Raw genomic sequence first — 13,993 nt, 5'->3', positions numbered from 1 at the left:
CTACCTTATGACATAATCTAAGTAAGAGCGCTTTTGCGAGTACCTCGCATCATCAGTTGCTTTATCATTTTTCAAATCTTTCATTGCAAATTACACATTAAAATTAAAATTAGGATTTAAAATTATTGAAAGATCCTTTTCCAATTAAATCAAAACAGAAATATATTTTTTCTTTATATTCGACATTTTAAATTATAATTAAAATTAAAACTTGCATAAAAAAAATTCGTTTTATTTCTAAAACTAAATTTTTTTTATTCAAAATTTTAAATTGTAAATTAAAATTAAAAATTGCATAAAAAAATTTCTTTAATCTGATTATTTAATATTAATTTAAAATTATAATTTACAATCGTATTATTTTTGGATTTTCTGTACAAATATTTATTTTAAATTTCTGTTTAATTTTATGTACATTAAAGTTAACTACAAAGCAACTGAAAAATAGACCCTAACAAGAACAACATATACACTGTGGCATACATGCCTGATCTTTGATAAATTGCAAAAAATTTGTATCTTTTAGTTCATTACTCCTCTGATATTGTCTGACAATATTCTCCGTAAGTCAGAGTTGATCATCATTTTGGTAATTTGTTTTTTGTTGCCAATCATTTAATCACTCTTTGGTTTGATATAATTCTTCTGATCTTAATTTGCATTCACGTTCTCTAGTTTTCAAATTTTCTCTCTCTTAAATTCATCATACTCTCTTAATCTTTTTATTCTTTCCTTAGTGTTAATGTTTTCTTCTTCTATTATCATCGTCTCTTAATCTCTTTATTATTTCATTGTTTGCAACATTTTCTTCCTTTTTTCCTTTTCCTTTTGTAATTTTATTATTTTTTTTAATTTAAATATATTGATTTATTAACCTCTGATTATAAAAAAAGATTTATAATAAATAATAATTCAGTAATAAAAAAAAAATCATAAAAAAAAAATCAAGTACATAAAGTTATTAGTGAAATAACATTTTATGTACTTTTAAAAATGTGTATATGTAATTTAGCAGGCGTACCAGGAAGTCATGTGGTGTCCACATCAGATTATAAAAAAATCTGTGTAATAAAAACTCTATGTATACAGATCATAGCTAATTTTTGCAGCAGTCTTTGTTATTTTTTTCCGATTTTTCCAGGTTTCTTTTCTTTAATAAAGTTTTTTCCTTACAGGCAGTTGTTTTTTATGCTTAAATAAAAATAAAAATAAAAAATATAAAATAATTTAAAAATAAACAAGCTTAAAAAAAATCTGCCCTAAAAAAAAATAATAAAAACAAGTTAAAAAATTTCCCAGTGTTTCTTCTAATATTTCTTTTGAAGTTAACAAAATGTAAAAAAGAATTATAGAATATTACTAATCCTTAATTTACTAGAAACTTAATAAATCAAAATTTAAATAAACATTTAAAAAGGGTTTTCTTTTCTTTTAATAAGTAACTTAAAAATATTATTTTTATAAATAAAACTAATTTAAATCTAAAACAGTAATAATTTATTTGTTCATTACCAAAAACAATACATTTCTTTATTACTACTCCATCTCCAGTAATTGTAGAGTTTAAGAAAAACATTCCTTTGATGTAAGTTTTTTACTCGACTTTAAAATACAATATGCAGTTAAAAATTTTTTTTTTAATTTAAAAAAATAAAATTGTTTTCGTACAATTATCACTAAAATTTATTTGGATGTATTTAAAAATGTACATTTAAGAATCTACTTTTTATGATATTTAACCCATTTAGTGCCCAATATTATTTCCGAAACATCTTAACCGATTTGAAAGAGAAAATTGTCACAAATAAATCTTGAAAAAATTTTATTTTCCTAATTTTAGGTTAGGTTTCCTAATAGGTTAGCTGTTGCTATAACCTATTTTAAAATTAAATAAAACAAAATAAAAATGGAAAGGAGAAAGAAGTTTGGTAAGTTTTATGTAAGTTTTGGTCTAAGAAAACAGCTGATATTTTAATAACCAAAATAATTTCCTTGATATTTTATTAAATAATAATAATTTTCATTTGTAAGTTTGCATATAAATGCGATTTTTGTAGGAGTTCCTTGTAGGCAGTTGCCTTCCTTTTGCAATGTCAAATTTTTTTTACATAAAGCTGCTAAATTATGATTATTTTAAATTATGTCAAATTGTATTTTGAAAGAGAAAATCTTTTTATTCCACTTAATATGTATTTTTATTCAATCCCAAAATTAATTACGGGGGAATGATTGCAAGGAATTTAAAAATATTAAATAATATTTTCAAAGCTTTTTTTATTAATTACTGTTTACCTAGTGTTAACGTTTTCGCATATATAACGCTGAGTTTGATACTTTATTCCTGAAAATCTAAGATTAATTTGTACGGCCGGGTACCGATGACTTCATTTTTCATGAAAATGATTCACTAGATTGTAAAAAATGATATTTTACATAAGAAAATTGACTCTTTAGATAAATCGTTTCATAAAAATATTGCCTTCTAGAAAATAATCATCTCAACATTGGAATTTTACGAACTTTGTAAAAATATTTGTTGAAGTATAGAAAGTGTAAGTTAGAAAATTAAGCTAATGGTCAACATTGTAAAAAAAGTGACCGTTTATGATAAATTTTAATTTTATATTTTAGACAAAAATGTTATTACTTCAAACATAAAAGTAGATTCTTTAAAAACCCCAAGGATTATGGAATTCTCTGTAAAAATTTTAACAAAAAATCGATGATAAAATTTTTAAGAAAATTCCAGCAATTTGGTTTACTATATGGAGATCTGACTTACAGACTTTTACCGTGATTTAACATAGTAGTTAATTCCATAATTTTTTTCAATTGATAACAGTTCATCAGACATTATGATTCTCTATAAATATGTATTTTCGGATGTGTGAAAATTGGATGAAATAATATTTCCTCAGTCATTAGGTTGGTGTCCAGATATTGATGTTTGATGATAGTTTTACATTTCCGACTAGATCTATCGCTGCTGCTACAGCATAGCTTTAACGGGGAAATGTAGCGATCGGGCAATATTTCTGTTGTCAGGGTTTTTTAATATTGACGTTAAAAAACCCCTTTGGTAAAAAAAAAAAAACTATAAAAATTTCCGAAGATCTAAGTACGTCTTTTGGCCTGATGTATGTCTTTTTATTGATGTATATATGATCTGGCTTAACATAAGTACTTCAGAAATGGATAAGCAATTGTTTGTATATGGCTATCGATAGGAATAAATATCGGATAAAATTAGAAAAAATAATTTTCACCGTATAATTTTTTTAATTTTTGTACAGCGGTCGTAGAAGATTGAAAGTATTTATTAAGTTATTTAAAATTTAAGTCGATCGATTTTAGGGGGTGAGGAGTATTCAATATTTTTTAACACGGTTTTTGCCTCGCATCTCGAAAATCCATCTACCAAAGAAGTTGAATCTGGTACTGGTATTTGGATGTACCGGGTGGCTGAAAAATAACTTATTCCTCTTCTAACTTTTTTTATAACTGACGTAACCGGATGAGATTTGCAGGATATTTGCTTGTACCGACGGACTACTTCAATGAATATATATTTCATTATTATTTTTGGAGGGGGGGTACTCAAGAATTTCAAACGGAACCGATGATCATTTTAAAGATTATTTTAAAGAACTCAATGAGATGAAAAAAATGATGCAGTTAAAACTAAATTCTGATCGCCCTATCCAAAATGACGGTCAGCAATGCGTTTGTTTCAGATAGGAATAAATACGGTTGTACGTTCCCTTTTAATTTTTTTATTATTTGAGGTGTTCCGATTCTCTCGATGGAAATCTTCGACGATATGAGAGGCTAACTAAATAAGCCCCAATTTATTTCTTTATTCCTAACTTAATTTATACTTAACTTAATAATGGTTTTGTGTAATATTTTTTTACGTAATAGTTTTTATACTTTAAAAAATAATATACGTAAAAATACAATGAATAAGATGAACCCTTAAAAGATTTGTTATGAAACTCCACTACCTGAAAAAACTTTTTCGGATAGAAGCGAACCAAAAATTATGATATCGGATGGATTTAATAATACCAGCAGCACTAGTTTGTAGATTTTGATAATATTAGCGTTTATATTTTAAAAACTACTTAAAATAATATTTTTTTACGTATCTTAATTGAATGAACGCGACGATAATAATTTGTAGTAGCATAAATTTTTATTTTAATAAGACCTTTGAATTTATGTATTATTTATTGTTATTGACCTGTAATAAATTTTATATTTCTATAATTGTTTATTATCGCGTCGTTTATAAGTATTGTCTGATGAAATAACGTCTGTGTTTTAATAGTACTATTTTTGTAATATTGATTGAAATAAAAATGCATTCTTATTACGGCTGAACCATTATCTCAAATAATTTTAAAAACGATCACTTAACTATTTAATTCTATAAATTTATTAAAATACTTTCTAAAAATATATCTTAAAAACCCTGATTATGTTCTACTGTTGTATTTTATATCTTATTAACAAGATATACCATTAAATTTACCATAAGTGATTTTATCTTAAAAAAATTTGTATATTTAATTTTTATACGAATGGAAATTTTTTACTAATGGTTTTTTTTTTTTTACTTAAATTAACATAAAAAAACACTATCCCGAAAATGATTGACATACACTTCAAACATAAATGCTGGACGCTGAACACTTTAATTCTCTAATGCACTCTAACAAATACTGGTATTTTATAAATGCATCTTTGATTAGTATATTAGAAAGTCTTTATTAGAAGCAATGTTTATTTTGGCGTCAGTAACAAAGAGTAGAAATTATAATTATTTTGGCATAAATGGTTATGTATATATATATATATTATTTATTTTCTAATTCCAACAACAATATATATACTACAATATAAAGACAAGAGGGTTTTTTGTTAGTTCGGGATAAACAAAAATTTAATAGATCAAACGGAACCAAATTTTAACCCATATTTCTTAGCATAACTGGAAGTTTTTAGATTTATTTCATCTCGAAAAATCTCGGAAAGAAAAATGTGTATTATTTGCCGGTTGAAGCACAAACTTTGAACTTGAACTTGAACTGTTAGCTGGATATATATATATACTGAATGTGTATCAATAAAAAACACCAACAAGAAGGTGGATTGTGCCAAATGAGGTGGTGTATCGAGAAATAGAGCCTGTTACTGATACTATGCGGAAAAAAAGAATCTCTTTCTTTGGTCATCTCATAAGGACACCGGAAACAAGACTGTCAAGAAATATCAATGAAAAGCTCTGGTTCCAAAAGCTAGAAGTAGGATGGATCAAAGAAATTAGAGAAGATATGAAAGAATTGGGAATTTCCCTGACTGACCTACAGAATAAAACTGGAAAAATTACAAAGCTAAAAGACAAAAGCATTAGATTAAACAAAAGACAGACAAACGACAAAATACAACGAAGAGGGTGTTTACGGATGAAGAAAAGAAAGCAAGATCTGAACGGATGAAGAAATACTGGGCAGCTCGGAAGAGTATAATAACACGCTTTTCTCAGAAAATATCCAACTAAAATTGACTTTAAGTGGTCCCATGTTGGCCGTAAAAGCATAATAATAATAATAATAATAATAATAATATATACTAGCGGGCCCGACAGTCGTTGTCCTGAAGTGGCATTGTTCTGTAATAAATGCACAACACATAAATATAAGTAACTTATTTTAAGTTAAAATGAGCAGGAATGTGGACGAAATTTCATTAATATGACTATTAGTATGATTATTATCAGTTTGTGATTGTTGTATTATTTTAATGGGTTTATTGATTAATTATGGGTAGTATGGTTAATATTTATTTTCGTTAAATAAATATGATATGTCTGATGAAAATTGAATTAAAAAATCGAAACGTCGTAAAATTAATAATTAGTATAATTAATAAATTTTTATTCACATTACTGCTAATTTTCACTTAAGATCATTCTAAAAAAGTACCTCCTACATTTCTATTTATTTAATAATTTTGAAGTTTCATAACCATGGGATAGCTTAATTAATCAATTAATAAAAAAATTGAAGCACTAAAAAAAGCAACGTAGTTAAAATTTTAGTAGAAATTTTTATCATTTTTCTTATTCTTCATTTATTTTCTCATTCTTTATTTTAATATCTATTTTACCAAATTTTAGATAATTGTAAATTAAAAACAATTTTAGAATTTTTTTTGTAAAATTAATCAGCTACAAAAATTATAACTTCAATTTTTTAAATATACAAAATAATTTATATTTTAATTTTATAAATGTTATAATTTATTTTACAAACTAACATGTTTATTTTCAATACTTCATAAGTTGCATAGAATCAAATGAGAACTGACAATTTAAATTTGTAGGTTAAGTTGATTGTTATTGAATGCACGTGTATACATCATTAAAAACTAATGAAAAAACATGTAAAATACTTACTTCAATACTGTACCTTACAAATTTGCACAATGTATATTTTTTAATTACACTTTATAACGTTATTTCAATCAATAATAATATAATATAATACAATATTCTCAATAAGCGCGCAATTCTTGCAGACTCGGCAATGCTTCGTTCTTGCTAGATTTGTGTATGCATACAGATTAAATGAACACAATTGAAAGTTTCATAAAACCTTAAAAAACTGAACATTAGGAACTTCATAAAATTTAACCTTTCACTTTATAAAAGTCAGAATGTAAATAAATCCATTTGTCAGAACAGCACTACCTATCGGATTTAATTCAAACTACTCTCTAAACACAATAGTACGTTAAAAATACAAATTTTAATGTAATAACAACATTAAGCTACGAAGCAAGTAACTGATATGCGAAAAAGCAGCAAAATAAAAAAAATCCTAGAATCCGAACGCAGCACCAACTGCGGGGTCTGACTGATATGCCAAAAATTAAAATAAAATTCTAAAATGCGATCGCAGCGTTGCCTACCGGATCCAATTGTGAACCTTAACCACCCCAAGATCAACAGCAACACATAAATAAATAAATAAATTAAAAAAACTTTTCTATCGGATCAAATTGTGAATCTAAACCATTCTCGAATCCCCTTGAACACACACAAAAAATTTCATCAAAATCGGTCTAACCGTTTAGGAGGAGTTGAGTGACATACACACGCACACAAGAAATATATATATAAAGATATATATATATATATATATATATATATATATATAAACACATATACGCCGGGTTTATTTTTATCCAGTGTATACGTACACATACATATGCATATGCAGAATTTTAATAAAAAAAAGCTTTTTTAATAATTGATTCTGTTTTTAGATAAATTCCAATGTTAAAATAATTGGTTTAAAATTACAATAGAGTACGTTTCTTTCATATTTTGTAAAGACGAGTTTTAAGAAATTTAACTTTGAGATTATAACGAGAGGTTAAGGAAATCAGGGAATCGGAGGAGATCAAACAACAGCGTTTGTCACATTAAATTTAATTTTGTTAATAAAATAGGCTTGTATGAAAGGAAACCGCGTTCACTGACTTTTCGTCCTACATAACAAAACCGTTTCCTGATCAGTTTTCTATCATTCATCGAAAAGAAATAATTGTCAACAGCAACGATTAATTCGTTGAACGGGGAGGTTAACGAGTCTGGCTGACCCAGCTGTTGTTGGGCCACGGGGCATGTAATTTCTACCTTTATAGAATGAAGAGGAGGCTTAACCGGAGTGCATCTCCTGAGGGAAGGACGACACGGCTGAGCACACATCTTTTGAATGTGAAAGGTGAGTCTCAGAGAGGCAGAGGTGTCTGGCGGTTGTGGGACAATTATACCTAGATAACATAACGGACAAAGATGACAGAAGAGGGCCGACAGCAATAGCTGTTTACGCAGATGGATGAGGAGGGGATAGTCTTGGTGCGGAGGCAATCGAGGGGGTCGTCACTGTCGTTGACGTGCCGAGGACTCTCCGATTCATTCATCTAGAAGCTCTTAAGGACATAGCAGACCGTCAGTAATGCTGAAAGGAAGATATTGAAGCCGCTGTATAAAGGAGAGGTTTTTTAGCGAGTATAAACCCCGTACTTGCCGTCAGAGCGGGCCGGGCAGAGCTTTTTCCTCACCCAACGAAAAATAAAAAAAAAAATATGGCTGTTATGGAATCCGTAGTAAAACGTAGTTTGAAGAACAAAACGATTCAAAGCAGAAAATTTGGCATAGATATCTTAGAATAACGACTATAGAAATCCGCAAATAAAGGTAAATGATGGAGCGGTTAGCTTATTATCCTCTAGATCGTTCGGTTTGATTCCCGATAAGGATTTTTACATATCTTTTCATTCATCATTTCATCTTCTACATCAAGAGACGTACCAAAGCATGTCCGAGATCGTAAAAAGAAATTAGCGTGCAAAACAAAATTTGTTTTAAAGATTATTCATGCTATTCTGCCTATTGGTGGACGGTGAAGGGAGCCGATAAAACCAACATTATCCAATTTACATTTTTCTGACGTCGACTTCTTCATTTCCGTTTTACAAGTATGTAGAATTAGATTTAGTTAACATTTTTCTTAGGATAAAACTTATTTTTTCTTTGGCGTTTCTCAATGATTATAATTTTAAAATGTCATACCAGAGCTTCGTTTTTCTTCTAGTATTACTGGATATCTGGATAATACACCAGCTTCCTGACGTGGATCTCCTATGTGTTAAAAAATGTTAAATACACTTCTATACGTATGTATTATTAACTTCATCTCTCGAGTAACAGAAAGCTCTGATGAGACTGTACATTTGCCGGCACAGTTACATTACACCGATAAGTCGTTAATGATTTTAATTGTTGATGCGACTATAAATAAAATTGTTAAAAAGAAATCTTTTGTGGTAATTTATCAACATTTATTTTTTAATATTTTTACTTGATTTATTTCAATTTTTGAACCACACGTATTTATTTTATTTGTACTACAAAAATTTATTTCCTATGTATTTATCTGGTTTTGTTTATTCTTATGAAAGAAAGATGGGGGATCCCACTTTTTTTTTGTTTAGCCTTGTTGAATAATTTTGTACGGAACTTGGCCGATTTATTCAAGTAAACATACACACACACACACACATACACACACATATATATATATATATATATATATATTTGTATGTATGTATTTATATATATTTATTTATTTGTATGCAAACTTAAGCATTATGGACTGTTTAGGTAATCAGCCTCGTACTTAAAATAATTAATGTTACAAAATAAATAAATAACAAACCAATTGTTTTATATCTTTGCCGATGGAAGCTATCTTTATTACCCGATGAGTTTACGTAATTAATTTTATTTTATTTCTAAAAAGTAATAGTTTTAATATGTTTAGAAAAGTATGGTAATATTTAATCTCCGCTGATCTGCACAAATCCATCGATATTAATGGCGAAGTGGTTGTAACTCTCCCGTTCAACCGGAGTTTCCAAATTCGAATCCCGATCAGGCATAACAGTTTTAACACTCCACAAAGTTTATTATCATCTATCAGTAATTGTTTCTGGACGACTATTGCTATGTAAATAGATTCATTCGATAAATTCCATGTTAAATTTATATAATACGCGCGCGCGCGCCCACACAAATATGTCACGGTAAATTTGATTAATCCGGTGATTACGCGTAATTACCGGTGAATTTGATTAATCGCCTCCAATGTTGGAGAATAACATATATAATTTGTACTTAACGTTAACTAGACAAGGTTAGCGAGCGAACGAGCTAGGTTATGTTTAGTCCTGATTTATTGCTAACTTTAAAACTTTTTTACAAAGACGCTTACCAAATATTAATGTGATTCCTCTATCTGAACTTGAGATATAAATTTTTATATAAAAATAAGAAAATGGCGGGCAGGAGAAGAACGAAGAAGAAATTGCCATTTTTCCTAAGGATACTTTTTGTTTAATTTTACAAGTAGAATACGAAAAAGTATAGGCAGCCCACCATTTTAGAAAAGCTTTGTATATTATAAAATAAATTAAAAAAATAGTCGTTTTATATCTTTGCCGATGAATTTGTATATTAATTACTCGTTTACTTTGGATCTTACTGTGTTATTAGAAAATATTACATAATATATTTTTCCCTTTCTTTCTAATGTCTACTTTGTCCATTAAAATAAATGGATACCGTAGATAAACACGTTTTTTTTAATAATAAAATATGTTTAAACAAAAAACTGATGTGGACATTACATGACTTCCTTGTACGCCTATTAAATTACATACGCCCATTTTCAAAAGTATATTTTGACATTTTATTTTACTAATAACTTCCGATTTTTTTGATTTTTTTTATTGTTATTGAATTCAGTAATAACAATACAAAAAAAAATATGAAAAAGAAATCAAAAGTTTTTAGTGAAATAAACTTTCATGTACTTTTCATTTTAATTAAAAACAAATTATTATCAGAGGTTAATAATTATTAATAAATCAATGTATCTAAAATAAAAAAAATTAAAAAGAATACATGTATGTAAAGTCGGATTCGAACCGATGTGTGCATGGTTACGGATCCGACACGTTCGCTCTTACACCACTTATTTACTTAAACGACGTGAAACAAAATTAATATATAAACTAATTTGGAGTGCTAAGAAAATTTTTAGAGCTATTTTTCTTGTGTATAATTGAATATTGCGTGTTAGTATTTTGTGATGAAGACACGTAAAAAGTGTACTATTCACAGACGCAATACGGTTCAGGTAGGTGTTCCGATTTGAACTTACTTGGTTCTCCAATTCTCCTGTATAAATACATAATTTTTTTTTTAATTTATGCATTTGTTTCAGTCTGCTTGATAATAAATATCGCTATAAAATTTAGTAACCTTCTCCTGTTTCGTTTTTGTTTTCATTTTGTTGATGGTTACATCATAATAATTTAAAAAACATAGTAGTATTAGATAGATAAGACATACATGTATTTAAAGAGTAATAAAGGGACTTTTACTCTTTCCTAATATTTCAGGTAAAATTGTTGAATTAATAATTTTATAAACATTTTATGTTAATAAAAACAAATAGTTTAACAATTGTGTAACTGTTCACTTTATTAAAGAATTGGAGGATCGTACCTCACTTTCAAATGAAATAAGTTTAAATGAAGTGCAACAAAAAATGTGTACATGCAATTTATTTAATAGGCGTTCAAGGAAATCATTACATCGGTGTCCACATCAGATTTTTTTTATAAAAGAAACAAAACCGTTGCTCATTTAAAAAGAAACCTAAATCTTAAGAAAATTGAAATAAAGAGTTCGAAGAAAGACGTAGATAGATTGGTACTTACCGAGCTTCAGCTTAGATTTATAAAATGTGTGAATATTAATTTTTTAGAATTTTTTAATTAATTTTTAAATAAAATTTAATTTTTTTAAATATCAGGAGAAAATACAAATAGAATAGTAACATCAGACTGTACGTGTAAAAATTCAATCCTACCAATTATGATGACAAAATAATGGAAAAATGCGTTTAAATAATTCATGTAAACAATGTGTAGTTTATGGAATCTGGCGGCCTCCGTGGTCGCGTCACGGTCTTTCATCCGGAGGTACCGGGTTCGAATCTCGGTCAGAATGTCATTTTTAATACGCGTTACAAATCATTCATCTCATTCTCTGAAGCAATACCGGTGGTGCCGGAGGTTAAACAAGAAAAAAAGTTTATAGAATGTATATAATGAACAGAATCATTAAAATTAGTCCATTTTGTTAAAATAGGGTATAACAAACATACAAGTCAATTTCTATTTAGAGTCTCTTTTTTTGAAGACTGTAAAAGAGATGAAAAACCATAAAGAAAGTTTTATGTTGATTGATATTTTATTTTTTGGAATTAATGAAATTTTGTATGCTTTTGGATAGATGGAAAGCGTGTCATGTAAATTGTATTGTGATATCTAGGAGGTTAAATTAAAACTGTATAATAATTTTGTTATATTTTCTTATACGGTTTCCCACCCTTTTACATACATTAATTGTTAGATATAATTTTCATCAAAAAAAGCAAAAACCAAAAAAAAAACAAATGTATTATATTTGTTTAGATATTTGTATTTTTTTCAAATCTTAATTCATTAGTTTTTTTTTAATCTATGTAATGATATTATCAGAATTTTATTCTGCTAAAATACTAAATTGTTTTAACGGTTAACTTAAATTATGATATTTTTTTAATATTATTACTGATAATTTATTTTAAAATAATTTATTGAAAATTTTGTTCTTTTATAAGAGTTTCTTACTTTTTTATTTTTGAAGAAAAAAAACATTAATTACTGTGTTTATTTCCACGACAGGAAGAAATGGAACATTGCCATAACTTTTTTTTACCTACTCATGTTAAGTAAATTTATCTTTTGTCTGTCAACAAAAACAACTTGACATCTTGAAAAAACTGTAGGCCTAATAATAAAAATAAGGTGCTTATATATATATATATATATATATATATATATATATATATATATATATATATATATTGCTTTTATTTTAAGATTTATATATTTATTTTTATTAATTTATAAACATAGTTTATTGAAATAAATTATTTTTATTAATTGTAATACAATTTATTGCAAAAGTGTTACTATTATTATTAGAATTCAACGTGGTATAATTTTATTGAATATTTTCCTAGTTAATGATTAAACATTTTCCTATAACGTATTTATTAAATTTTAAAGTAATATTAATATTTGCTAAAAAAAAAATAGGGAAATGATTTAAATTTCCGATTTAAAAATATAAAATTAAAAACACAGGTACTTACCTAAAATAACAGGGCGATCCCAAAAAATTACATCTCCTGGCTGGAAATCACGACCGGCACGAAGTCCGCGGCCACTAATAGCTGAATCCGCTACAGTCCAACCGTCACTTAATTTATCCCCCTCCAAATATCTCTCTAGATAGTCACGCATAATTTTCTCTACCTTCCTATTGTTAGAAGACATCCCCACTGTGTTGTTGCTTACCGCCGACTGAAATCGTCGAGATGCTTCCTTCTCTTATCACATCGTACACGCTACTGAACTCAAAACGATAAGCTATTGTCCACTCTCTTTTACTCGGCTATCTTTTTTAAATACTTCCTAATCTGTTTTGGCTACGCCCTACTGTTTTTTTCTTAAAAAATATATACGCAAAAAATATAATTGGCATACATATAAGACTGTATAAATTCTCACTTTCTTATAAATTTATTTTAATTTAATTATTTATTATTATTAATTTTTTTATAAGTTAACGAATATAATTAATTTAGACCAAGATGTTTTATAGACTGATATGTAATCTCTTTACAATTTTATTATTTGGACTAAAACCTTTAATAGTTTACTCGCATTTTGTTTATTTGATTTTGTCGTATTTTATACTGAAAACATTAATATAGAAGCGTGTCCATCCATCTAACTGTTTGTAATTTACCATGATTTTCTATTTCCTGGGCTTAATCCAATTGACGTGAAATTGTTTATATAAGAAATTATCTCTGATGTATCTTGATGTAGCGAAGATTAAACAAATTCAACCGGTGTTTACTCGCTTAACGTAAAATAAAATTTAATGTCATCATCATGTTGTCTCCTGCCTGTTGGCAGGTCCCCGGCACCGCTGTTGTCTCCATCTTTTTTGTCCCGTGTTTTTCTTTTCGTCTAATCATAACCGTCACTACACTTTATGTCATTTATTAACTTCAGCCTCTTCCTTCCTCTTTTTTTTCACCTTCGCCAGTATTGTTCTACCTTCATTTATTTTTGTTAATATTTCTACGTTACTTTCTCTGTTCACCTATTTTATCTTCTCCATCTTCCTCCAGATCCGATTTCAAAAACCTCGATTTTATCTTTTCCCTTTTCCCCGGTTTCCAAGTTTTACCACCGTTCAAAAGGATATTCCAAACAAATGCGGGTGAACGGT

General features: G+C 27.7%; 1 protein-coding gene across 4 annotated transcripts in view; it reads right to left on the bottom strand.

The window, feature by feature from the left end:
* The window catches only part of LOC142318770 (SET domain-containing protein SmydA-8-like), a 48,195-nt gene extending 35,057 nt beyond the window's left edge, over positions 1–13,138 (bottom strand). The window contains exons 1-2 of one of the 4 annotated variants that reach the window (XM_075355224.1): positions 4,665–4,699; positions 1,513–1,602 (exon numbers count right to left, since the gene is read on the bottom strand). In XM_075355224.1, coding sequence (XP_075211339.1) covers positions 1,513–1,576 — 64 coding nt within the window. In that variant the 5' untranslated portion in view covers positions 1,577–1,602; positions 4,665–4,699. Of the gene's footprint in view, positions 1–1,512; positions 1,603–4,534; positions 4,553–4,664; positions 4,700–12,842 lie in introns of those variants that run through there. The other 3 variants (XM_075355225.1, XM_075355223.1, XM_075355222.1) reach the window with 3 other exon arrangements.
* Between the last annotated feature and the right edge of the window lie 855 nt (positions 13,139–13,993).

Source organism: Lycorma delicatula, chromosome 2, assembly GCF_047948215.1.
Source record: "Lycorma delicatula isolate Av1 chromosome 2, ASM4794821v1, whole genome shotgun sequence".
Taxonomy (NCBI): Eukaryota; Metazoa; Arthropoda; class Insecta; order Hemiptera; family Fulgoridae; genus Lycorma; species Lycorma delicatula.
The sequence above is the reverse complement of the archived record's forward strand: the minus strand, read 5'-3'. Positions and strand labels throughout refer to the sequence as shown.